At 49.9% G+C, this 25,160-nt stretch overlaps 7 protein-coding genes across 7 annotated transcripts; 2 read left to right on the forward strand and 5 right to left on the reverse strand.

The window, feature by feature from the left end:
* Positions 1-391: 391 nt before the first annotated feature.
* On the reverse strand, positions 392-3,317 carry M437DRAFT_11664 (DNase I-like protein; the record flags this gene model as incomplete). Its single annotated transcript, XM_041018621.1, has 3 exons — positions 392-1,482; positions 1,543-3,175; positions 3,249-3,317. Coding segments are annotated over 3 exons (2,793 nt in total), but the record flags the coding sequence as incomplete, so codon positions are not given.
* An 825-nt stretch (positions 3,318-4,142) lies between these two features.
* M437DRAFT_50419 (SNF2 family DNA-dependent ATPase domain-containing protein) lies at positions 4,143-8,704 on the reverse strand (the record flags this gene model as incomplete). Its single annotated transcript, XM_041022002.1, has 3 exons — positions 4,143-4,321; positions 4,379-8,207; positions 8,258-8,704. The coding sequence occupies 3 exons, from the start codon at positions 8,702-8,704 to the stop codon at positions 4,143-4,145; spliced, it is 4,455 nt and encodes a 1,484-aa protein (XP_040878881.1).
* Positions 8,705-10,208: 1,504 nt separating this feature from the next.
* Positions 10,209-11,232, forward strand: M437DRAFT_76032 (Brix-domain-containing protein; the record flags this gene model as incomplete). Its single annotated transcript, XM_041026537.1, has 2 exons — positions 10,209-10,333; positions 10,401-11,232. The coding sequence occupies 2 exons, from the start codon at positions 10,209-10,211 to the stop codon at positions 11,230-11,232; spliced, it is 957 nt and encodes a 318-aa protein (XP_040878882.1).
* A 753-nt stretch (positions 11,233-11,985) lies between these two features.
* Positions 11,986-12,518, reverse strand: M437DRAFT_76033 (uncharacterized protein; the record flags this gene model as incomplete). Its single annotated transcript, XM_041026538.1, has 3 exons — positions 11,986-12,076; positions 12,197-12,292; positions 12,409-12,518. 3 exons carry the CDS (start codon positions 12,516-12,518, stop codon positions 11,986-11,988), a joined length of 297 nt encoding a protein of 98 aa, XP_040878883.1.
* Positions 12,519-17,111: 4,593 nt separating this feature from the next.
* Positions 17,112-17,726, reverse strand: M437DRAFT_9881 (uncharacterized protein; the record flags this gene model as incomplete). Its single annotated transcript, XM_041029118.1, has 1 exon — positions 17,112-17,726. A coding segment is annotated over one exon (615 nt), but the record flags the coding sequence as incomplete, so codon positions are not given.
* A 787-nt stretch (positions 17,727-18,513) lies between these two features.
* M437DRAFT_66817 (uncharacterized protein) lies at positions 18,514-18,942 on the forward strand (the record flags this gene model as incomplete). Its single annotated transcript, XM_041024824.1, has 1 exon — positions 18,514-18,942. The coding sequence occupies one exon, from the start codon at positions 18,514-18,516 to the stop codon at positions 18,940-18,942; it is 429 nt and encodes a 142-aa protein (XP_040878885.1).
* Positions 18,943-24,013: 5,071 nt separating this feature from the next.
* On the reverse strand, positions 24,014-24,878 carry M437DRAFT_50602 (PEBP-like protein; the record flags this gene model as incomplete). Its single annotated transcript, XM_041022040.1, has 3 exons — positions 24,014-24,051; positions 24,203-24,690; positions 24,745-24,878. 3 exons carry the CDS (start codon positions 24,876-24,878, stop codon positions 24,014-24,016), a joined length of 660 nt encoding a protein of 219 aa, XP_040878886.1.
* Between the last annotated feature and the right edge of the window lie 282 nt (positions 24,879-25,160).

Raw genomic sequence — 25,160 nt, forward strand, 5'->3', positions numbered from 1 at the left:
GGTGTTCCTGCTTTGTCAACGCTCAGTTACCATAAGGTGCGCCTTCCATTGATGACGATAACTTTCTTAATCGGAAGTCCAATATCAGCCGTCACTTCTTTCCCACAACCTCCCATCGTCATCATCATCCCATGAACAATTCCAAAAACCTTACTTCCCTCTCCTCTGCCGCATGCCGCTCTTTCTCCTTCCCACCTTTCCCTTCCTCACTCCTCACAATCACAGGCCCAAGAACACCGGCAACACCTCTGTGGGTCCCCAACCTCCAAGCCTCCTTGCCCTCTTTGGGCAAATTCTTCTTCCTAAGGTGACTAGGAACACCCTCCCAGAAACTCCCAGGCGGAGCTTTACTAAGTACTTCAGGATGGTTGTGCTGGATAGTCGTCATAACCTCAGAAGTGATACGATCCAACATGGAAGCAACAAGGATAAAAGCGATCGAGTGTGCTGGTGATGAACTCAAGATCTCTTGACTCCAAGTACGTACATCTTCGTCTTTCGCCTGTTGGGATTGTTTCAGTTTTTCTTGTTTGCGGAGCCCCTCGTCTAGCGAATGCCAGAGTTGTGGTGTTACGACCCCTTCGTGCATGGCAGAGACGAAGAGCACCAGATATTCAGCAAGACATTCTAGTTTCTGCAGATGAGTGAGAGTAGGGGGAAGGTTTGTGTCAAAAGCAGAATCAGTATCTAGAGCCTCGCCAATATCAGCAAGGATATCGTTTCGTTGGGCTTTGTCCTCGAGGATCCACGAGGCAGCTGCAAATGGCCATCCAGCAGATTTCTCCCAGGGAGGTCGAACGGTAGAGTCATTCAACATGGCCCATTCGGCGGTGACGCGAACGGTCAGTTCCTCTATCACCTCCGTCAGCCTGAACAGCTCACGAGGCGCAGACCATCTTACAGGTGTTGCCTCGTCATCGTCCAAAACAGAGCCAGAAGACACACTGCCGGATTTGGTCTTTCCGCTATCCGGTTTCTGTCGCTGCAACCTGCGAATTCCGCCTTCAGGTATACGAATGAGCTTTGAAATGGAATGGCCAAGTGATGATTCCAGCCATGTGCCGCGCAGAGGGATGAAATGGTCACGGCCATTCTCGACACGTAGAACGAGTATATCTTCCAGAGATTTGATACCTTCGTTGAAAGCTCTCGCTAGACCGAGATCAAGGATACGCAGCTCCAGCTCGACATTGAAGGCTTGACCTGGCTCGAGTGTGCGCTTGCCCATGTCAGAAGATAGCTTTCCGGAGCCGTCGTCGATCTTGAGCGACACCCAACTAGGACAAAGACCTGGGTCTTGACCAGGACCTACTGGTCTGTCAATGAAGTAGACGGTTGCGGGGACTTGACCTGTGTTTGCTATGGTAAGGCTTCGGTGCTTGTGCATAGCATATCTGACTTGGCCAAACCATACACCTTCGAATTTGAGTGGATCGTCGTCAGAAATGCCTTCTTCATTAGAATGTGGACGATCGGCCACGACTAGATGACGCAAACCACATCAGTATTGCATAATCCAACAGGCAGATTTTCTTTACAAACCTGTCACGTTTGGTCGACCTTCGTTCTCTGCTCTGTCCAACTCCCGCGCGACTTCTTGATGGATTTTTGACTTCAGTTCTGGTACGACGGCATCATACTTGAACGAGAACACAGCATCCAATGGCTTGTGGTCGGAAGACAGGACTCTCTGATGCGCCACATACGCTTCCAGTCTAATCTCATCAGCAAACCCTTCTTTGGTGATGACTGTTCCTTCTGGAGCATCATCATATGCGTCGTCGTATGCGCCAGCTTCGTCGGCATCTTCGTCGGGATCGTAGTCGTATAGCATCTCATCATCCTTGCCTGCTTCATCGAGACCGCTGTTCTTCATCTCCTCATCCTTTTTTCTGGCATCTGCTTCCTCGGCAACTTGGCTCTCGTACGCAAGCATGTCGCGTCTTGTGCGCCACAAAATACGATCACACCAACTGGGTGCGCGTCTCTTCTCACTCGAATCAAAAACGCCAACACTTCCAGCATCGTATTTGTAAGTTGGCAAGAATGTGATTGGTCCTTCTTGCCAGCCCTGGAAGGCATTTTTCGCCTTTTGTTGTTGATGTAACTCGTCGTGTGGTAGTAGAGACGACAAAGTGGTATGTAACGATGCAGGATCGCTAGCAGGATCCAGCACATCTTCTGGTTCCAGGTCTTCCTCTTCTATACTTTCTTGCTCCTCGCGAGACCTGACAATAGAGACTTGAGATACTCCAGAGTCAGTCGACATCCTGTTCTCTCTTCGCCTTTCAATAGAGGCTTGGTTCTGTGCAATCTCCTTCTCGACCTTCTTGCCCTGTTTCTTTGACAGGTCGTACTCATTACGAGTGTGAAGCATCAACAAGCGACGCACATCTTCGCCAGGAATACCCTCAAGTCGGTAGTTGAGGTCTCCAACAAAGAAAGCAAAGTCAGCGTCATCAATGCCTTCGCCGATGTTTTGTGAAAGGTCCATAGAGTCCTGGATGGGCTCGAACTTGGTGCGACTCATGATTTGTGAATAGTCCCAGTTTCTGCGTTCAACAGCACCTTTGTCTGTTCCAGCAGCAAGGTGTGCGTTGACAAAAACAAGGCGAGTGGTTTCTCCAAGGACGATACGAGCTGTGACGGCGCCCTTGTTGCCCATATATCCCATCAAACCTGTGCCAACACTGGTCGTGCTGACAGATTTGATGTCCGCAGCCACGTCGTCTGAGGCATATATGAGCAACAACATGCCTATGAGCTGCTGCTCTGCAACAAACTTGTACCCTTTGGGCAGATGAGCTTCCATCTCGCTTTTCCATTTCTGTGCTACCGAAGGATCCGTGTACGGTCTCAGTGCCTCAGCAGCAGAGTTAACATCCACAATTTCCTGAAGTCCTAGGAGATAGAGACCAATATCGTCGCCACCAGGTAGTAGACTAGGGTCATCATGCGGTAGTGTGGACTTCTTCCTCGCATAGCGCGCTTCTTGATCTTCCACGCCTTCGCGATCGTCCAGTGAGCTTCGGTATTCCGCTACCGCATCGTCCTGCGATTCAGAATTGTCCGATACGGTAAGATCAGTCAGACCCTCAGAAATTCCTTTTCCATCAATAAACCAAGCGATATCTTTTTCAGCGCCTTTGTAAGCTGCAGCATTCCAAGTGCCGACCTGTACAATCAGAAAGTCAACCATACGACTCGACTCAATATACAGGTTCCAGCGCTTGCAAAAAGATACGAACCTTGATTTTGATATTCTTCGGTTGTGTGTATTCAGATCTCCTACTGTAAACTGCTTGCGAAAGCGACTGTTGGTTTGACGTAGGGGGTTGTATCGATTCCGGATATCCGCCAGGCAGAGAATTGACCACTTCTTGCATCAAACTGCTAGAAGTGCTCGTTGGTCGTGATGATTTCGTACTCGACATATTTCGGCCTCTCGGTTGCAATAACAAGAAGGGTTCCAAGGATGCCGAGTGCGCGAAGGATGCCGATGATCCCGCTCAATAAAGGGTTGGAGAGTTTTGGAATGTGGCCAGTCGAGAGCAAGGTATCCCGTGTCGCCTTTGATGAAACTGTATCCAAAGGTTGTTCGAAAAGACCAAAACTGTCAAGTCGCAATAGAAGTCATGGTTCTTGCCCTGTCAATGATGTTTCCCGCGAGTGTGGTCATCCGCGGGGAGGCTGTGGGAACTGCAAGATCGACCAAGAAAGCTTGGCCCAGACCGTTGCTCTGCAAATCAATGCGCATGACATCGTCAAGGAACCACTTTTTCTAAACATCCATCTGCTGCGCCTCGTTGGTATTAATTATGATGGTGATGTTATAGTTCAAAGAGCGAAGCAGAAAGATCAAAAGCAATAAATGAGAATTTCTCAGATAAAATAGCTCCTCTAGGTATACATTGGTGCAGTTTTTTCCCAGCTTCATCAAACACGCAGGTGATTGCAGACAGATCTGGCCCTCCTGCTAATAAGTGTCTTCTGTTCACTGCCAATCATCACTTCCAGAACGCCAGACATAAGATACGACATGATACTGATTCCAGCAAGATAGCGACATAAGAGAAATAGCGAATAGAGAAAGGTCCAAGAATTGCAGCGTGCTGCTTGATAAGAATAATAAACGTTGTGCTTTATGAAGCCATACCGCCATCCACATCACCGTCGGCAATCGCAAGACGTTGCTTGAGCGTCTTTGCTTTCTTACCAGTGGTTTTCTTCTTCTTCGATGGGGGACCTTCCATAGCGCCAGGCACTGGTGTTGCTGCACCAGAAGGTTTGTTACTGTGGCCGTCATCGAATCTGCCCTCACCTGCAAGCATACAGTTAGCATCTCTGATCAAGTTGCAATCAACTAAAATATTCTCACCTTCATGGTACATGTCATCCATGCTGATCTCCTTCTTCTTCGTAGGAGCCTTCCTCTTCTTTGCCTTGTTTGGTTCTTTGGCCTCTTGTTCAGCAAACTCGGCTTCCTTGCGTTCGATCTCGGCAGCCTGATCATCATCGGCCAACCACAAAGCGATGTCCTTGGTGCGGTTCTCTCTGGTTGTGCGACCGTTGAAGTCAACACCTCTGTCGCCACTTGTAGCACCGGCGCCACCAGTGATGACCACGCGTTGGACTTCTTCCTTCTGCAGAGCACGCTTGCGGATGCGTTCTTCGATAGTACCACGTGTGATGAGACGGTAGACTGTGACCTGTCTTGTCTGACCGAGACGATGAGCACGATCCATGGCTTGTGAATCGATGGTAGGATTCCAATCACTGTCGTAGAAGATGACAGTGTCGGCAGATGTAAGGTTGATACCGAGACCACCAGCACGTGTACTGAGAAGGAAGACGAAGATCTCAGGAGTAGACTGGAAGGCGGCGACAGTATCTCTACGGTCTTCGAGCTTTGTGGAACCATCCAGACGGCAGTACCTGTAGTTGCGATATGTGAGATATTCCTCCATCAAATCAATCATGCGTGTCATCTGGAAGTAAAGCAAGACACGGTGGCCACCCTCCTTGAGTTCCCTGAGTAGCTTGTCTAATTGAGCCAACTTGCCAGAGTCAGTAACGAAGCGGCGCATACTTGGGACTTCGATCTTTGTGTAGCCTTGCTTCTTGTTGATGGGCTCAGGCAACATGTTCGTGATCGGATAATCTGCTGGTTCAATCTTGCTCGACAAGAGCGCTTGCTCGGTCTCCAGAGTGACAGGATTCAACGTGCTTCGAATCGGAGTGTTGAAGAATGTGGTTTCCTTCTCGACAATGGACTGCTGGCTGGGGCAGACCAATTCGATCGGAGGTGCAGCAGCTGTAGGGAGCGAGCAAGGCTCAATGTCACTGTAACCAGTCTCCTCTACCGCCATTCGAGACACATTCATCAGGTTGCTTAAGTAGCCTTCGCCTGAGACATCTGCAATCATGCTTGGCTTGGAGTGCTGGACGATATTTAGCATGGAGTGAGCAGGCACATAGCGCTCCTTGCCATCGAGGTAATCGCCCTGCTGGAAGAACGTCCGGCGTTTTGATTGCCTCTCAAGCTCAACTGCACGGTCGAAGATGCCGCTACGAGCAGCTCTTGCCACTTCACTAGCCGACTGATCCACAAATCGTAGCCATGAGAACGCTTCTGCGTCTTTCGTGTTTTGTTTGATGTGTTCAGGATTCCAGATGCTCATCATGTGCTTCAGCCACTTGTTTCTCCAACCAGCGCGCAGATTATCAGGTCCTGCCAGGTCCAAACGACCACCATCACTACCGAGCTGCTTCGGTAGCCAGTACTCAATCAGACTGCGAACCGAGTATGCAAGATTGACGAAACTGCCCTCTCTGCTGAAGGAAGCAGTCTCTGCCCAGTATGAGAGAGCAAGTGGAGAAGTTGTATCTGCGCGCTCGAACAAATCAGGGTGGTTACAGACTTTGCGGAATTGCATCACCAGGTTCATCAAGGTTGCAGTATCTTGATCATCTCCGACAGCCGCCTTCTCAATGAGGTCCAGGATACTGATCTTGTTTCGCAGGTTGGCGTACAAAGCTCTTTGACGGTACGTGAGGTCGCAGTACACGTCTTTCTCCACCTTGTCACCAAGTTCCTTTTGGACGTGCTTCTTCACACGACGCAACATGAAAGGCTTGAGGATCATGTGCAGTCTCTTGAGCTGATCTTCGTTGAGCTTGGTGTTACTCTGAGCGTGGCTCTCGATATCCTTGGAGAACCAATCGCTGAACTCGTCATGTGAATCGAACAAACTAGGCATGATGAAATGCAGCAAAGCCCACAGTTCTTGCATATTGTTCTGGATCGGTGTACCAGTCAGAAGCAGACGGTTACGGCAGTGGAAACCTAGCAAGGCCTTCCATCTCGAACTCTGAGAAGACTTGATGGCTTGAGCTTCATCCAGAATCATGTACTGCCAGCGGATCTTCTGGAAGTATGGCGTATCCTGTACCACAAGTTGGTACGATGTTACCAAGACGTGGAAAGACGATTCTCGGTTGTATGTGATGTGTTTGCGATCCCAGAACTTGCGCAAAACTTTACGGTCCTTTGCATTACCCCAGTACGGCAGGACTTTCAACGTCGGAACAAACTTGGCAATTTCTTGTTGCCAGTTGTGGAGTGTCGAAGCGGGAGCAATGACGAGGAAGGGTCCCCAGATATTGTGAACCTCAGCCAGGTATGCCATGACCGAAATAGATTGAACAGTTTTTCCAAGACCCATCTCATCTGCAAGGATACCGTTTATACCTTGTTCGTACAAGTTAACCAACCAATTGAGACCCTTGAGTTGGTACTCCTTGAGCTGACAGGTGAGCATGCTCGGCTGTGAAACGTCCATGGTTTGCAAACTGGTAGGGTTCTGGAAATTCATCTCGCCGTCATCGAACTGTGACATCTTATTTTCTCCGTTAGGATCCTGGTTGAACGCGCGTGCCCTGTCCTGTGCCTCCTGGACTGCGTTTTGAGCATTCGCCATGGCGGCTTGGCGCAGAGCTGTTTCATCTTCTGCATCAAAGTCAAGATCTTCGAAGTTCGTAACCTTTGTGCCGAGGTTGGCAACACTGTCAGGTAAGTCGATGGTATTGGCGTTGGCTGGACCAGGTCTTGTGGTTTCATCCGCAACAGATACGTCGTTGGTTGAGTTTTCGACTTCGTCCGTCTTGACCTTTTTGCCAATGAAATGCGAGTACAGTTCTGTTTGTGAGATCAGGAAGTTCAGCTTTCTCTTCTGTCGGTTTGCTTCGCGCTCAGCTTCGGCACGTTTGGCATTCTCCAGCTCTTGCTTCTCTGCCATCTTGCGCTGATCACGTTCATCACGCTCGTTGCGCTTCCAGAACGAAAGCATTTCACGCATAGCACGCTTCGCGCGGGCTTGAACATCCTTGGTGCTTTTGTTGGTTCGCAGCTGCCAGCGACGTGCCTCCTTGGACGCCAGCTGAGCTGTCTTGCGCATATTGCCTTGCTTAACTTCTAGTGCCTGGAGTCTGGTGCGAGCAATCTTTGAAGCATTGACTGAGATGTCCTTCCAGACTTCCCGATAAATCTGGTCGTATGTCTTCTCGGCAGGTTCGACGTCTTCCATTGGTGTTCCCTCCATGCCATCGCTAGAAGTGCCGCGCAGACTTCGGAGTCGCAATTCCTCCCTTGGAGTGATAGGGGGCATATCTTCGCCACGGTCCATGAGGGCTTGCGCTTGAGCGGCGCTGTCCTTCTCGGCTTGCTTCTGGGCCTTGCTCTTACGGGGACGGTATCCTTTGGCGCCTTTCTTCGCTTTCGCATCTGTTGTAAGGTCGTCATTAGCTTGGAAAGACGACATAAAGCCTCCTTCCAGGTTGGGAGGCCCGGGCGAGTCTCCGAGGAGAGCTTTGCTGGGAAGGCGGCCGTGTAGGAGGTCTTCGGTATTCCGTATCTTCTTACCATATTTCTGAACGTCCTTGAGCAGGCGCGATTTTTCGTCTTCGTCCTCGAGGTCTTTGAGTTTTTCGATCGCTTCGTCGCGTTTTGCGGTTTCGTTGAGTAATGTTCTTTCCCGTCTGCGCTTGCGTTGCATGTCTTTCTTGCGTTCCTTCTCTTCCTCGGCGTCCTTTACGCGCACCTCTTCTTCGGCTTGCTTCTCGTGCGTAGCCACAAAGTGGTCCTTGGCGAGGTTCGCATTTGCGTCGAACAGGTCGAGGTACATTTTGAATGATGCTTGACGGCGTTTCTGTATGCTTTGTTAGTGCTGACTGCGGTCCTAAGAAGGAGTAATTAAACCTTTCGTTTGCCCAATTCTTTCTGTTCTATCTCAATCATACGCTTGGCAGACCTATTTACCCATGCGACCTTGGGACCCTCAAACCCAGCTGCTTCAACATCGCTCATCTCAGCTGCTTCGATCTCAGCATATGCCGCCTCAGTAGCCTCGATCGTGAGACCTGGCGGGCCTGTAGGATAGGTAGTTGCCGAGACAGGCGGCGCAACCGGAGGTACATCCCCATTGCGTTCACGCTTGATGTTGTTGTTGTTGTCTGTGATTTGAGCAGCGACTGGCGCGACAGGGGTTGGGTAGGCATCAGGAACAGGCGCAGGGTGAGGGGCGATATACGGCTTGACAGGCTCGCGCGGTACCTCCGGCGAACGACGTGGAGGAGGTGCTGCTGCCACGGGTGGAGGAGGTGGCGGAGGTTCTGAGGGGCCACTGTCGGACAGAAGATTGGACATGGACATGGGGTTGGCGGAGCGGGCAGGAGGCTGTTCAAAGTCAGCGCATAGCGCGGTGTTTAGGCATGATGGTTTACTAACGTTAGGTGTCTCTGTGGGTGCAGCACTTGGGCGAGAGTGATAGCTTGGTGATGAAGGAGGTAGCGGATGGTTCATTGGAGTCAACGGAGGCAGCTGAGGGCCTGGATGTGAAGACTGGCTTGTGCCTCGTGGTCGTGCAGGTGTGTCATAGTGGTAGCCATTGCTCTCGCGGTGTCTGTCAGCAGCATCTACGGCATGGTTCCGAGCCTGGCTCCTTGTCAGCAAAGTCTATCGGCATGTGAAGATGGTTGGTAGACAAACGGGTATTGAGTCGGACAAAGGATCGTAGTAGCCAGATCGCTGGGCTGTCGGACTGGGATTTCGATGCATGGTCGGCGAAGCAGGATGGCTGCGTTGGTGTGGAGGAGAGTATGGTGGCCTTCCAGAGCCTTGTGGATAGTCCTGCATTCTGTCGCGGTGGTCGAAGCTTGAGCGAAAGCGGCCAGCAGCACTTTGTTACGAAGTGAACTCTGTATGGCGCGACAGCATGAAACAATGCGGATGGTTCGGCGACCACGTTGGGAAGTAGGGTGAGATGATGGTAGTTGGCGGCAAGAGATGGTGGTTGGCACCCGAAGGGGCGAATTCGCGTGTACGGTGGGCGTACCGGGTCTGCGGTAGCTCGGTACAAGACAGCAACGCGTGGGATGTGGAGAGCTGCGATGAGGATGGATGGATGGCTTATACAGATGGACGGAGAGAGATGTGGATGTGCTGGTGTTACCCTTCATCGGCTCGCGGAAGCCTCGCTTGGCTGGTTGGGGGCTTCTCTTGTCTCCATTATTGCGTTGCTTGACACAGGCTTTGTTTAAAGTCCCGGCACAGTTGCGTGGAGACGACTTCTGCTTCTACTTGCACCTGGAACCATGTTGTGCCAAGACTGCTATATACAAGTTTTATACTAGTGAAAGGAGAATATATACTCGAGAGGGCATGGCTTGTATTGTTGCCCTTGCCTCGCTATAGCTGAAGAAGTCATTTGCTCATGGCAACGAGTTGCAATTCTTTTGGTGTGGCCGGCCTCGCATCCACAACTCAGCCCGACAGGCTCAAAGCGAAGCGCGATTCCGCGTCAAAACGGAAGTCGCTATCAGGACTTGGCGTCACGATTGGACCCTTTACTCCTCGCTCCTTCCACCGAATTGTGCCTGACGACAGTTTTGTGCTGAGTTGAAATTGCTAGACCAAATATCGCTTACAGCATTCTTGGTCTTCTCGTACCTTCGCGTACCCGAGAAAATCACGAAAGAGAAATCATCCGGTGTGAGCACAAACACTTTCTCCAAGCAAGGAACGCGGAGAGTCAGTCCAAGCTTTCTTCTAGATCAGATTAGATAAGTCGTCCATCTACTTTTTCCTTGCCCAAACTTTTTGCCCATCCGCGATCGCATTGTAATTATCCTCGCATTCCACAATCGCAAAAATGGCCTCCGTATACAAATCCCTGTCAAAATCAGATGCCCCTGCATCCAAGGAAGATGCGCTATCCACCGGCCCCAAGAACCGCCAAAGAGTGCTGATTTTGTCGTCGCGCGGCATTACTTATCGGTACGCGCATTCTTCAATTCAGCACGCGCAAAAGTAGAAGATTTCGTAACTGACCATTGTCCAACAGCCACCGTCACCTCCTCAATGATCTATACTCTCTCCTCCCTCACAGCCGCAAAGACGCAAAACTAGACACAAAGACAAAACTTTACCAACTCAACGAACTAGCCGACCTGTACAACTGCAACAATGTGTTTTTCTTCGAGGCCCGCAAAGGAAAAGATCTCTACATCTGGATGTCCAAGCCTCCGAACGGTCCCACCGTCAAGTTCCACCTTCAAAATCTGCACACAATGGAAGAACTCCACTTTACTGGAAACTGCCTCAAGGGCTCAAGACCAATCCTGAGCTTCGACTCAACTTTCGAGAGCGCACCGCATTTGAAACTGATCAAGGAGCTTCTGACACAAACATTCGGTGTCCCCAAGGGTGCCAGAAAGACAAAGCCCTTCGTAGACCACGTAATGGCCTTCACAGTCGCAGACGGCAAAGTCTGGACCCGCGTCTACCAAATCAATGAGACCGAAGCTGGCAAGACTTCTGCAATCCCCGAGCAAGGACTGCCTATGCCTTCTGCCACTGAAACCGCCACTAGCGCCAAGGGCAAGAAGGACGCAGAGACCAAACTTAACCTGGTCGAGATTGGCCCTCGTTTCGTGCTTACACCTATCATCATCCAAGAAGGCAGTTTCGGCGGCCCTATCATCTACGAGAACAAGGAGTTCGTCTCGCCTAACCAGGTCAGACGTGAGGTCCGTGTCGCCCGCAGTGCCAAATACAACAACCGCGCCGAAGCCGTCATCGAGCGCAAGGCCAAGAAGGGAGACTTGGGTCTTACCACTTCTGGTGGAAGGGCTAAGGAAGTTGATGAGTTGGACGAGAAGATGCTGTTCGCATAAACTCTGACTATCTGAACGAGAAGTTGCAGGATCTAGCAAGAAGGAGGTCAAAAGGAACAAACTCGTTCCAAAGCATGCATGGCGTTTCAATTGGGGACTATCAAAAATGGCGTACACTTTTTAGTTGGTCAAAACTTGTTATATATTTCGATACCCCTTCTTTGGGAGAATAGCAAACTGTATTGCTGTCTAACAGATTGTGCCACAAATTGTCCTGTCGAGTATGGTTCGTCACAGATGTGCAGACTTGCGAGGGTGTCTCCCATGAACTTGGACATATGGCCAATTCAAGAGACCCGAAGTACATCAACGAAGTAGAAGGTAAAGTGTGAGTGAAGTGGTGTATCATGATATTGGCTCCTCTGTCGTGCAACGCCAGAGGCAGCATGTTAAACAAGAGCAGTTAACAAGAAGAAGAAGAAGAGAGAAAAAGAGCAAAAGTTCCATCCAGCCGACCCAACAGGTAAACGCCTCTTTTCAAAAGGAAACTCGAGGACCAGTCATATTCTGTGACTTGGTCCCATAGTTTCATGTGTGTTCCCATCATTCTGGTATCCTCCTAACTAAGAGAAAAAAAAAAGACGTTTGCGACATAAGAAAACTGGAAAAGGTGTGCGCCGGCACATCAAGGGGTTCCGGCCGCAAAAATACGAAAATAGAAGTTGTATGCCTTTTGCCTCGTTGCTACGCAAGAGGGCGAAGAGATGAAGATCGAGAGTGAGGTTGCGCCATTGCTGGTTGTGCGGCCAGCGTTCAGGCATTCTCGGTCTTTGTCTCGGCAGTCTCCTCTTCGGGTTTTGAGGCGGCGGTCTTTGCGAACAGTGTGCGTGGCTTGACTGGGTTTCTGCATGAAGGCTCTGTCAGCAAGTTTGTTCTTCTTTCTTCTGATCGGCGTAAGGGACCTTGCGAGTCGAAGCAAGCCAAATGATAACAGGGTATGTGGAATGGGAGAGAGGCCACTCACGACTTGTTCATTTGTCTTTGTTTGAAGCCGGAGAGCTTTTGGCTGGCGGGGCTCATGATGGCGTCCGATGGAGATACGTATGCGTTGGTAGGGTTGCTTTTGGAAAGTACACGTTAGCGCTGCTTATGATATTGTATCCATGTAGACCGTAGAGCCAGGGAAGCCTTGAAGGACAGGCCAAGGCAGGAATGGTGGTGGTATGCTTGACTCACCCTTCATTCTCGCGCAACTTGTTCTCCATCATTTGACGGTGGACATTCATCTTCTCTGACTTTGCGCCCGAGTTGGAGTTCTCGGCAGAGTTGAAAGGGTTGGAGGCCATTGTTGAAGGTTGATGGATGGGTTTTCCGGAAGGTCCAAGAGGAATCAATGCGTAATGCTCAAATGCGTGGCTTGGTTGTATGATAGGAGGCCGATTGATGTGTAAAGCTGGTTACTGCTGTTTGGCTATGATGCGATGGAGGAAGAAAGTGGTTGTTGTGTTGACAGGATGTTCAAAGGTGCAGACTTGGTTGCGTTTTGCGGGTGTCGGTCGCGAAAAGACATGACATCTTTCCCCCTCACAAAACTGCTTTGCGTTGCTGAAGCAACCGCGGCCTGTCCCCCTCAAGGTCTGTCGCCGACTCTTCGAACCACACCTCATCCATCTAGATTACTACATATCTGTCGCTCAAGAGCAATGACAGGAATGTTCAGAGCGTCCTTCAAATTGTTCTTGAGTCGACGATCTTGCAGTATTTACCACATCATCTCCTCGAATCCCTAGAGACCTCTCGGCATCCTGTCCTTGTTGTTGACAAGCAATTGCGCTTTTCCCAGATTGAGCACAAGGTGACACGCACCATTGGACAAGTCTTCTCCCCTTATCACCGTGCTGCTTTGAAGCCTTATTTGTGTTGTACATCGCTGTTTGAGCATGATTCGAGTAAGCTGAAGCTGTTGCGGGTCACTCTGCCCTTCTGTTGCCATTACCAACACCAACCCTGGTTACACATGGATGTCAAAGACTTGTTTCGACAGCTTGTCGGTCCGCATGCATAATGGGGTTTAAACAGAACACTTCGAGGCCCTTTGATCCGCTCTTCCCGAAAACCAGGCTTGTGGACATCCTTGTCGTGTCAATCTCAAAAATTCCTGGAATCCTGGATATTCGGTATTCAATCTACATATATTGTCGCAAAGTGCATGTCTCACCAGACTGATTGCTGTCTCAAATATTAATATGGCAAAAGTCATGACCTGAGGCCAACTCGTTCCTCGGTCGCATACCATACCTTGCTTGCTCTTCAGACCTGGCTTGCTCTTCAGAGTTCGCTTGGCTCTTCCGCGATGCCGATATCCAAAAGAGACTTCAACAATCCCCCTTCACAACTCGAGGTGCATGCCGAGTCAAACCGCTCGGTTAAGCACATATGTGTCTGTTCGCTGACTTGACTTGTGCCGCTCATCGCTATCGATGGTATTCGATCGTCCTTTTGAGACTTTCATCCATCGCGGTCGAAAGAAAGCTCTCTCCGCACCACCAAAACTCAAAACCTACACGAGATAAGATGCTCTACTGCATCTACAGATCATCCCAATCCCGTGCGGCCTAACGTTACCAGATTTCTGAGTTACCTCGGCCTGCTCAGGCTTGGGAGGATGCAACTTCCAAATCGATGATACTACAGGCAGATGTCAAAGTACATACTCGCTAAAAATGCCTACCTCAGAGAAAGGCTCCTGTCATGCATGTCACCCACCTTGGGCTTGAAAGTCTAAACCTCAGGCACGCCGCCTTGGTGAATGGCTTCCGCAGGACATCCAGTGTTTGCAGTCGAGCACACGTCGAGCACCATGAGCTGTGCCTAGGCTGATCGGTCGACCGCAATGGTGGTATGACCCTTCTTGATGCGTATATGATCAGCAAGATAGTTCTCCACAGTTCATCCTATCGAAACATGTCTCGACCCGACTGCATCAATACGCATACCGTTTGACGCGGTTGAGAAGAGCTTTGGATTTGCCGATAGTTTGTTGGTGATTGCGCCATACTGAAGGACATCTAGAGCTCCTGCAGGCTGCGATCCTCGACCGTTATACACAGCAAGACGCTCTTCGACCGTTTCTTACGTGCGCACTGCGCAGAAGCCCGGAAGTGGAGAAAACACCAGCATGCTGACGACTTCATGACTTATATCACAGCTCAACATCTTGCTCTGCTGTCTCAAAGATAAGGAAGTAGGCTTGACCCTTTCTGATCGAAGACCTCGATCATGCGGAAACACGCAATCGCAACATGTGCATGCTGACAACAAATGCAACACTGAGATTCGCAATCGCATGCAATAGGGCAGTCGTTGTAGGCTGCATGCTGTATGCGAAAGATAGACGCGTAAGACGCAGCAATACTAAGCTTGCAATCGTGCTCGTTCTCTTAGCCGCTCTACCGGTGCTCAAGCAGCCTTACCAGCCAAGGAAAAAAGGTGCAGCGGCAGCAGCGCTCTCTTCTGCGGGGTCTTGCATCGAGAAGACGCGGCAGCTCGACGCGACCCGTGCTTTGGCTCATCCTGCTGCGCTCTGCTTCTTAGCTGCACGACTCCATACCAGTGACGTAGGACGACCCCGTACTCAGCCGTCCTCCAATTTGCTTCCCAAGCCCGACGCCGCGAACAACCTGAGAGAGCCGCTGCTTTGCTCTCTTTTACCTTTCGCTTTTCTGCTCGTGCCGATACGGTCCCTGATCTACAGCGACAGCGGGCCCGTCCATAGACCCACTCACTCAAATACTGTGCCAGAGTCAATTTCATACGGCATCCGGATGTTGCTGTAAACTTCTCTATCTTGGAATGAGCGATGTAGATCAATCCCTCGAAACATACTCACGGTAGCACACCATCAGCTGTTGAGTCATGCGAAGACTATCCCTTGATTCACGAAGATCAGATAAATCATCTGCAAAGGACATCGAGATTGGCAGTATCAGTGTATCTCACATCTCAGATTATTCCCATCTACGATCTCACAAGCCCCGGTGCGAAAACTCTCTTTTCTGCCTTTTTGACCATCTGCGGTCAGAAAGAGGAGAACAGAGATCGGTAGAGAAAGTCAATTGGGTCCATACCCGTCCAAGTCACTTACTGTATGATTGTCGCGAGCCTGTTTGGCATCCGTGTCCACTGCCCAAATATTCTTAGGGGCTTTCTCGGCCGCGTTGCTTCGATTTATTGATGGTCTGGGACCGTCCTTGGTTGATATGCTAATATCCCCCGAACGAAACTTACATCATTCATTGCTGAGATGACAGCATTGCCCTGGGACGCATGGAGCAACAGCAATCAACAGAGGACCCTCCGCAAACCAAGGCAGGGACAGTCGGACAACGCGTGGTCTCCGGTCCCCTTCGTGTCTATCAAACAACCAAAGCTGCTACTCCTACGAGAACAGGAAGGTGATTTTGTATCCATGAAACCCGCGGCTGTGCATCTCTTTCTCGTATACAGACGCGTACATACATACTTCTATACACGTAAACACACGCGAATCTGCTGCACATCTCAATTCTGATGCTCTCTCTCCTTGCGACCGGCATATCCGCGCAATACAGAGATCACCAGTGGTGGTCCGGGTCTCGATGCACATTTGTGGGGGTTTTGCTCTCCTTCCACGCGCATCCGCAAGCCCCTCAACCACACAACTCTGCACTGCATTTCCTCTCTCCAGCACCACTCGAGTCAAGTCTTCCATCCCACGACTCAAGTGTCTTCTCAATTCAGCAGGATTTTTAGTGAAACCAAGACAAGAATCATGTATCTCTGTACCGCTCTCGTCTAGAAAACACTATTCGGGAATTGTTGCAAGTTGGAACTGCCTTTTGCAGCCAAGGCCCTCAGCCCAAAAGGTGCATTAACAGCCTCTTGATTATTCGTTGGCCCCTAAAATAGTCGCAACGTCGCTGCATGTGTCTTTTGACGGGGCGCCGCTCGAAGGCTTGCAGAAGACTGGCAGAAATTAAGGCTCTAGTTTATTTCCCAAGGCTAAAAGCTGCGGTTCTTGCGATCGAAGACCGAAACCGAATGCAGCAGGAAAATAGAGGAAAAGGTATGAGGTAAAGATGTGGGAAGGAAATGTTCGCAGGTAGAGGTTTCAGCTGTCGAGTTTGTGCGCATCTGATGACTCGAAGATCGAGGTTGCAGAAGAGTGTCTTGACTCTTGACCACCAAGAAATCTTGAATCACTACTCGTCGGAAGAACACCGAGAGTTGAATCGAGATCATATGTACGAGCAGTGCATAAGGGATGGAAAGCCCGATCAAGGTGTGCTGTAAACTTTTGAAGGATGCAGATGGTTTGAAGGAGAACTAGTCATACATTTCGTCTCTCCATGGGAATGGAGAATCATCACGGAAGGATATCTACATGTGTACAAGAAGGCGAAAACATTCGCTCAAACAGAAACATAGACAGAAACGAGAAACAACAGATCCCTATCTAGACAACTCCCGCCTATAAGCGCTCCAAGAACAAAAAACAGAAAGACAGAAAACGACAAAGGTCTATAGCACCTCGTTACGCCGTTGCAGAAAAGCCACCCGATCCGGGCACATATAGTGAAATGAAACAAAACCCCGCTAGATAGGGAAGGATCGATATTCGTAAAACGTCGTGCTGGTGTTGGTTGGCAGGAAAATCAAAGGATCATTGTCTCGCGCCGTTTTTATGCGGCTACACGTCTTTAGAAGGATGCGCGATGCTCTTGCGGGACCACGTAGACGGGCGAGCTGAATGTTGGTTGCTCGGGCATTGACGATGAGACACCCATGTTCAGGTGCTCCATACCGTTTGCCATGCTGTATCCGCTTGACACAGAGCTGACGCTTGCGTAACTGTTGCGTCTGTGGTCGAGGTCGTCGTCTTCGTACTTGATACCAAGACCGGTGGTGCTGATACGACGATCTTTACCTCTGCCTTTGATGCCCTTGTTGCAGTTCTTGTAGAGGCCAGTAAAGTAATCCCACATGGCCTTTTCCCACGAGTTAACGTGGTCACCCTCATGGAGGTTCTCAAAAGTCTGTCGGAGCCTGCGAATGGTTTCTTGGTGGAACTTGTTCTGGTGACTCTTCAAGTTGCCAAGTTGAGTGAACTGCTTATTGCACTCATCAAGACGGCAGGTGAAAGGCTTTGCTGCTGTGTGGACGATCTTGTGTGCTCTGACATTACCACGTTGAGCAAATGTCTTGCCGCACAGCTCGCAGCTATACGGGCGCTCGCCGGTGTGACGACGCTCGTGTGTCTTGAGGTTACCGAGTTGTGAGAAACGTTGGCCGCAGCTGGGCTCTTTGCAAACAAAAGGCTTGACGCCAGTGTGTGCTCGTGTGTGGATCTCGAGGTGTGTCTTCTGGTAGAAGGATTTGTTGCAATCTGGCATGGAACATTGATATCTCTTTCTCGGCTTGGACGGACTTGAAGCTTCCGCCTGAGGCTGTTCACCAGGCACTGGCTTGTTTGTTTGCTCCGATCCGTTACCGACTTTTGATTGAATGGCCTTCATCAACGCATCGATATCGGTGGAAGAGGCTGTGGTGGGAACATCGTCCGAGCCGGCCGAGCTGGAGGTGTCGGTCGGGATGGAAGAGTATGCAGGAGTATTAAAGAAGACTTGGCTTGGAAGAATAGGTGATTGCTCGTCCTCGGATTTAATCAGAGGTGGGCAGCTCTCAATACTTGACTGGCTCTCGCTTCTCATGTGAGACATGAGAGGGGGCTGTTGCATGGACATGTGGTCATACGTTTGCCATTGGGGCATTGGCTCGAGAGGCATGACCGGCATGCCTCCATTGAAAGTGTTAGCCATGTGGTAGTTTGTGAATGAGTGGTCCATGGGCATTGTGCTGTGGTATGCCATGGTATTTGGGACCATGTTGGGTTGTGAATATGCATTAATGTCCATCATTGCATCCATTTCCGGGCCAGTCTGGACCGGAATGAAATGAGAGGTAGACATGTTCGGTTGGCTTTGATGTTGCTGTGCCATTGGGTTCTTGAGGTTCATGTCGTAGGTTGGCATGTATGATACCATGCTAGGGCTGTACTGAGAATTGCTGAGACGGCGACGACCCAGCAAACTGCCAGCAGTCGGTTGAGATAGTACAGCTGCCATGACGCAGTTGATATGATTGTGAGGAGGAGAGGAAAGTGCTGGAGGACTGATAGATATGCAGTATGAATAGACTGCGAGGCTGAAAGAAGCTTTCTTCTGGATCAACTAGAAGAAAGTGGATGGGTATGTAGACGTGGATAGTAGGAAAAAGAAGAAATAGGATGGTATAATAGTCAGAATGAAACAGACATGGGAGGGTTCTAACGTAATGGGTACAGTTAATGACCGCGGCGGGAGCAAAGGTACAAGTAAAGACCTGGCTATCGGATTTGGCAGTTTATACAGAGCGCCAAAAACGTGGGATGGACAGGCGCATGACGAAGGTTGGTGGGTAACAGTCGAGCACCAAACACGGGCAACACACACGACGAGCCGCACAGCTGGCTGGCGTCGATACAGAGGGATGGCTGCAGTTGAGTCGATCGAGATGTTAGCGGCAGAAGTTAGCAGAAGCCCGTATCTGGCGGGGAACCATGGGTGGGGGAATGATGTCAGGGTGACCGATCTGCAAGCGCGACCAGCCCGCCTCCCGGCACTACCGAAAGAGACCACGCAGGCGAGCGAGGGCAGGGGGAGACCGACCAAAGACGGCAGGAGAGCTCCCTAGCCCGTCGCGGCTAGAAGCTGTCCGCCTACGTGTTACCACTGTTCCGGGTGCGTGTTGGCCCAGGAAAAGGTGCCTTCTGCGGTTTCGCGGTTGAGTACCATTGCTCCAAGGAGACGCTAATCCTGCTTCCGAGCCCATTCCGTCGCAAGCAGATACTGCCATCGTCGTTTGCGAGCGCGCATGCGCCATGGGGACCTCAACAGCGAATGGTAGAGGGGTGCTGGCGGGTCGCGGTCGAAACATCGACGATTGATGTACCCGATAAGTCACCCGTTCCTTGATCCATCACCTTGTCTTACACCCACACCTCTGTTTTCGAGTACATGCCTGCCAGAACTGGGGTGCAGCTGAGCTCCACCAAACAGAGCCTCAATATTACAAGTATCCACAGGGCAGTAGTCGACGATTTGGCATACAGTACATCAAACGCACCGATCCAACCTCATTTCCCGTTCGGACTTTTTGCGAATTGTTCCACAGGATCAACTCTTCACTCACCTGCTTTCTCGATCGATGTGAAACGTCAATCGTCAATCACAGACGGCGACGCTTGAATGCTGGTCGGCTGCATGGAATCGAACCATGCCACGCGACAAGTCACAACTTCCCGTGTCGCGAGATGGCATCAGTGGCTTGCTCAAATCGCTTGATCTTGAATCCTGCAATAATTCTACGGAGTCAGAAAATCGATGTCTGCACGACTCTCAAGATCTAATCATCCATAGTCCACTAGGGAACAAGCTCACTCACCCTTCAACTCGACACGGCATTCCGCCTCTGCGGGCGCAGTATTAACTTCGGTCCAGGAAGCCCTCCCCAAATCAGCTTGCTTTAGCTCTTCAATTGTTTTACCAAGAGATCTGATTATCTCTGGCTGCACCATGGCTTGCTCCTTGACCTGAACTCTGGGGTCAATGTTTACAAGCGGTTGCAACCTTGCTTTACCGCATAGCAGAAGTCAAGTACCAATCAGCAACACGACTAACGCTTGGCGTATTGTTGAGACAAGCTGATATCTGAAGTCAATCCCGTCTGGTACCAGTAAAGTAGTCTTGCCGGCCGCTTGTCCCCTACCAGCATACATCTGGATCACTCAGGTTTGCGAGCTTGGGGCATCATGAAGAAACCATGAACACACCAATCTCGGACGAGCTGTTCTTACTCGCTGAGCGAAGTCGTGTGCTCCGTCTTTGCCAGACTTCTGAACATAATGTTTTGCCTCCATCTCAACAAATGAGCATGCTACCTCAGATATGTATCAGGAACTCGAGGATACAAATCACTCAGTCATTCCAAGCTGCAAGCCATCTAGATAAAGCTTCGCTTATTCAGAACATGCATACAACGTGCAGACTGAGTCAAACTCTTTCAGCATTCCGATCATGCAAAGTAGGGTTCAGGATGCTTTCCCATCGACTGATCGGGTGCAGTCTAATCAGTTAGAATCAGTGATTTGTGAAAGTCGATCCGATTCCTGAAATTGATTTACGTCACTCATACGGCATCGTTACGAGTTGCGTAGACTAACACATCCATGTTCGGTAATTGCACGTACGTGTTAAGCATACATCACGTTGCGGGTGGAGCTGTCAACTCCACTTCATCTTCCGATTTAGATGTTCGAGGTGCGTCCCCTAACGCTTGTATCTCGACCCAAGGTCGGAATATCAAGGCTACAAAAAAGACTTCGAGACACGACGACAGCATCAAATGATGTGCATACTGATCAACCCATCTTCAGTTCAACTCATCACAACATTTATGTGACGCAAAAGCTGAATCAATATCTGCCGTGCGTCTTGACCCATGTGCACTACGGAAGACTTTGCGTCACTTGAGTGGATGGGTTCTCTCGGGATTCCCACGAAGCGTTTTTGGCTGCAAAACAGCATCCCATCGTATTGCACGCCCGTCGCAGCTGCGTTAACTAAGGCACAGCCACTTATGTAGGTACCTTGTCGCTGGCCCTCAATCGACAGCCCGGCTGAGGCTCTGCAACGACGCTACGTTGCCCTCATAGGGCTCATTATGGAGCAGTTCCGTCGGCATCGCTAATACTTAAAGATATCAACCTTGACGTGTTGGACCAGGAAACAGGAACAATGTTCCACCCTCCTTGCACCAGTATGACCGCGTTCGCCTAAACACTGATGCTCAGGAAAGATGCATCTTGCCATTGATATCGATTAAGACTACGCCTCTTCTCTGCGGATTTGGTGCATCTGTACATCACGACTTGGGGCATGAACGCCAGAGGCAGAAAACCGTGACGCGCTACAGGCATTACACTTGTTTGCTGGTCATGTCTGACAATCCTACCGGGCACAGCCCCGCTCAAGTTGTCATGTTTCCATCAATCTTCACTGACCAAGCAGAAGCGTGTACGTCGTTATTAGACAACGCTTGGTTGCCCTGGTCGCAAAGGTCAGCATTGTGCCGTGGCGAGTGCAGTCGGTCAGTGTGAGACTTTTCCTTGTCGTGCCGACATGCAAGAAAACTGGCAAGCATCGCACCTGTGACTTATCAGAAAGAATCCAGCGCAACAATGCAAACAAAGCGGCTCGGACAGTGCTTCCAAGAGAACTCGAAACTCAATACGGGCGTAGGTAAAGCGTCTGTCAGATCAGAAGGACAATCCTCTCAAGCTTTATATGCTGCTGACGTTACACCTCAACAGCTGCCTTCTACAGAGGTGTTGTACAACATGTCCAAATTCGAGGCATATCCGGAAAGCAGAAATCCAATACCAAGATTTCGCTTCACAAGTATCTTTTCTTCCAGATTAACGCCAAGAGGGTAGGTTGCTCCGTACCCCAAAGCTACCCATACACAAAAGATTGTTACCATAATTTCGTGACACGCGTACCCTACCCCGGAAACAAGACGCTGAAGGATGTACAAAGACTCCTGCCACTCCTCCTCACTACCCTGCTGGTCAGCTTCGGAGACACATGCGCCCGGAGTCACAGACCGACTTTTACAGCTGTCAGCTTCATCGAATTGTGAGTTGAACATGGGCGAATCGTTTAGCATCCTTGATGGAGGTGAGCCCGCGGTCAGCTACGGCTTACTTCTCAACAAACTGCAGGCTTCTTGGCTGCATCTTCTCGGTAGTCCTTGATGTCTCCGACCACGTAGGTATTCCATCAGCCAAAGATTACTTTAGTCCTTCGACCGCAGTGCATGAGGCTTGCTGTCACTGAGTGGACATGGCTTTTCTCGGCCGAGAGTCAGAACTCGACTACGTCACAAGTCAAACATGATTTCGTCGAGTGGAAAGTCCATATGAGGCCAACCAGCACATGACTACAGCATACGACAGAGTTTACCACCTTGCTACTACGAGCGCTAGCTGGATTGTAGGTCGCAAGGTCGAGAGGACGAGTTCCCAACGCCCGCCTCCCCGACAAATGACAGCTCTTGTTTGCTGACGGTCCATGGAGTAGGATAGGTCGCTTCTCTTTTGACACTCGTGTTGCTGTCCTGTATTCTTGAGACCAGTGAAGAATGCGAGAGCGGATAAGACAGCGCAAACGCGAATTTCTATCATACTCGGCAATCCAATTTGACGCCGCATTGCGCTTGTGAAATCAGTTACTTGCGGTAGACGACTATCTGGCATACCTTCAAACAACACGGCCGCGCTGGAGTGTTCATCTGCGCGTGCAGAATGATATGCTCATCAAGAAGATGAATCTCTAGGTGTCTCGGCATTCAGGACCTGTCTCTCTCTCTTGACATCTGGTCTGATTTTCTTCCTGCCAGAACGGTCTTTGAACATCTCCGAGAACCGCGCCTTCCCTCTCCGTTCTGATTACATTAAATACAGAGTGACATGCTCGCTCTTTCTTCGTTCTGAGCCTGTCCTCAACCCTTGTTCTTTCCTTATGGTCGTTCGCCAAGACACCATCTCTCTTGCCTACTTCATCTGCATTTCCACTCAACATCTCCATTTCCTCATTCACAAAACATGGTGGCATATTGGTAAGCTTCTGCTGCACCGACGCCAGCTTCAGCGACGAGGACCTTCTCTTGTTCATTACCTACGGGAATTACACTGCGACCAAGTTTCGATGGCCGGGTTGATGTCGGCATGGCTCTTCGCTAAGACGTCCGTGGTATCGGCGTCATAGTGGAAGCTACGGACAGGAAGCACCAGGGTTGTTCGCTTTAGAGAATAATGGGGAAAGTCTAATCAAGTGCTGGTTCTTCAGTGACTGTGCTTTAAGGAGCCAGGTACATGTTGGTGTTTTTTTGTTGATATCTTAACTTTGTTGGTCAAGGAACAAGATGTACGGCTTGAAAGTACAATACAATAATCCTTGCACAGGGCAAAAGTCGGAAGCAGCGCGCGTCCAGGGAGAAAGAGTGGGCCTATTGTGGGCTTTGTCTGTCTTTGAGAGACTTTCTGTTGGTTCTGAGTAAGATGATTTATGATACTCCTGTGATTGTTAGAAAGCTCGAGTGCACGGACAGAGGCTCAACGATAATCTCTAATCTATAGAACAACTTTTCGTGCCTCATTCTTGCACGCTCGCATTCATTCAATGTCTAGGTCACAGCTAGTGTCATCAAGGACTCCAGAGGCAATTCAATCCACGAATACGGTCCATATACACAGTGCTATCCCTTTTGACGTGATAGACATGTGTGGTCTTTGAGACATACCGCGTGGTGAGGTCTCGTGCGAATGAGAGCAGCCTCGGAATTTGGGATGGTCAAGAGCACAAAAAGTCACATTGTAGCCGCAGACTTGCATTTGACGATCCAAGACACATACACCACAGACCAACTAAAGTAAAGAATGTTCTAAAGGAGTGTGATAGAATAAAGATGCATAGCTGTCGAGATATCGCATTTTGACTGTTCGAAACCATTGTCGCGGGTACAACCCTGTCACCATGTACCAGAAACCGTATCTCGAAGACGACGGGACCAAGCCAAGGTAGTTGTACGAACGACTGCATACGCGATGTATAGACAACTGATGAGGACAGCAAGTGAAGAAGATCATGTATGTCAAATTGATTTGGGTCCGTCGGTATAGAGCTCTCAGCAAAACCCGTATCGTCTACTGCTTGTCGTTCTGCGAATAGATGAAGTTTGCAGCTGCCGAGGATCAGTCAGTAAGCGATACAATCGAATGCAGGAAAAATATCAAAGCTCAGCTCCTCAGCAAGAGAAGTTGTCCTCTCCTAATCTCAATGTCGGAAGTATGTCGACAAAGACCACAGAGCAAAGGAAAAACAGAAAGACTCACCAATAACCTTCAACCCATTCACACCCGCAAACTCCCTAACACCAGCTCTCTCCCCATCATACCCCCACCTCTTCCTCTCTTCCGGAACCACCAAATCCAGTGGCTCAGTAGTACCATTCCTGGGTACCAAAACCACAGCAACATATCTATGTTTTCCAGTTTTCTCTGGAGGCGCAGGAGCTTTATACTCCACCAACTCCTTGACATCGCCATCTCTGGAGGAACCCAGCCAATGGCATACTTGACTCCATTTAGGGTTGTCGCGGGAAGGGCCATCAGGGTCTGTGAGGGCAAGTACGTATTCTATGCCATGGGGTAGGTACGCAGAAGGAATCAGCGAGGCATAGATGTCAGGACGATGGGATAGTTGAGATGGTGGAAGTGTGTTGCCGAGGGATGTTTCTGCGGAAGAAGACCAGTTTGCGGTCAGGGAGAGCAGAGGTGAGAATGTGTCTAGAACATCGGGGATGACTTCTGCATCGCGAAGGCTGGGGCTTGTTAGTAAATTACAGTATTTGCAATGAATGACTATTGATGCTTACGCCGAGAGAATTGCATTGGGGTCTTTCTCTGCTGGAGAAGAAGTGAGGATTTCTTGGGATGGAAGTACGAAGCTGACTACACGCTCTGCCAGCACCGAGAGCATGAAATAGCGGACCAGCATGTTGAATAACATGTTGTACGTTGTAGCCGAAGGTTGTAGATGGTTTCGAGATGTTTGTGGGAGCTTCTATTTATCAGGCCCGACCTGGTGAGCGATGTCATGATCATCATGCATAATTACAGCTTTCCCCGCACTTGGAGGAGCTCAGGATATATTGGGTTTTGATAAGTGAACATGGTTCAATTGGACACGATGCCAGAAGGAATTGACGTATATAGACGGTCAAGGAGGGAAGAAGAAGAGGTGAAGGAAGACCCCAGCGTGTATGGGGGTTTGTGTTCATGTCATGCTATT

The sequence above is a fragment of the Aureobasidium melanogenum genome, assembly GCF_000721775.1.
Source record: "Aureobasidium melanogenum CBS 110374 unplaced genomic scaffold scaffold_13, whole genome shotgun sequence".
Taxonomy (NCBI): Eukaryota; Fungi; Ascomycota; class Dothideomycetes; order Dothideales; family Saccotheciaceae; genus Aureobasidium; species Aureobasidium melanogenum.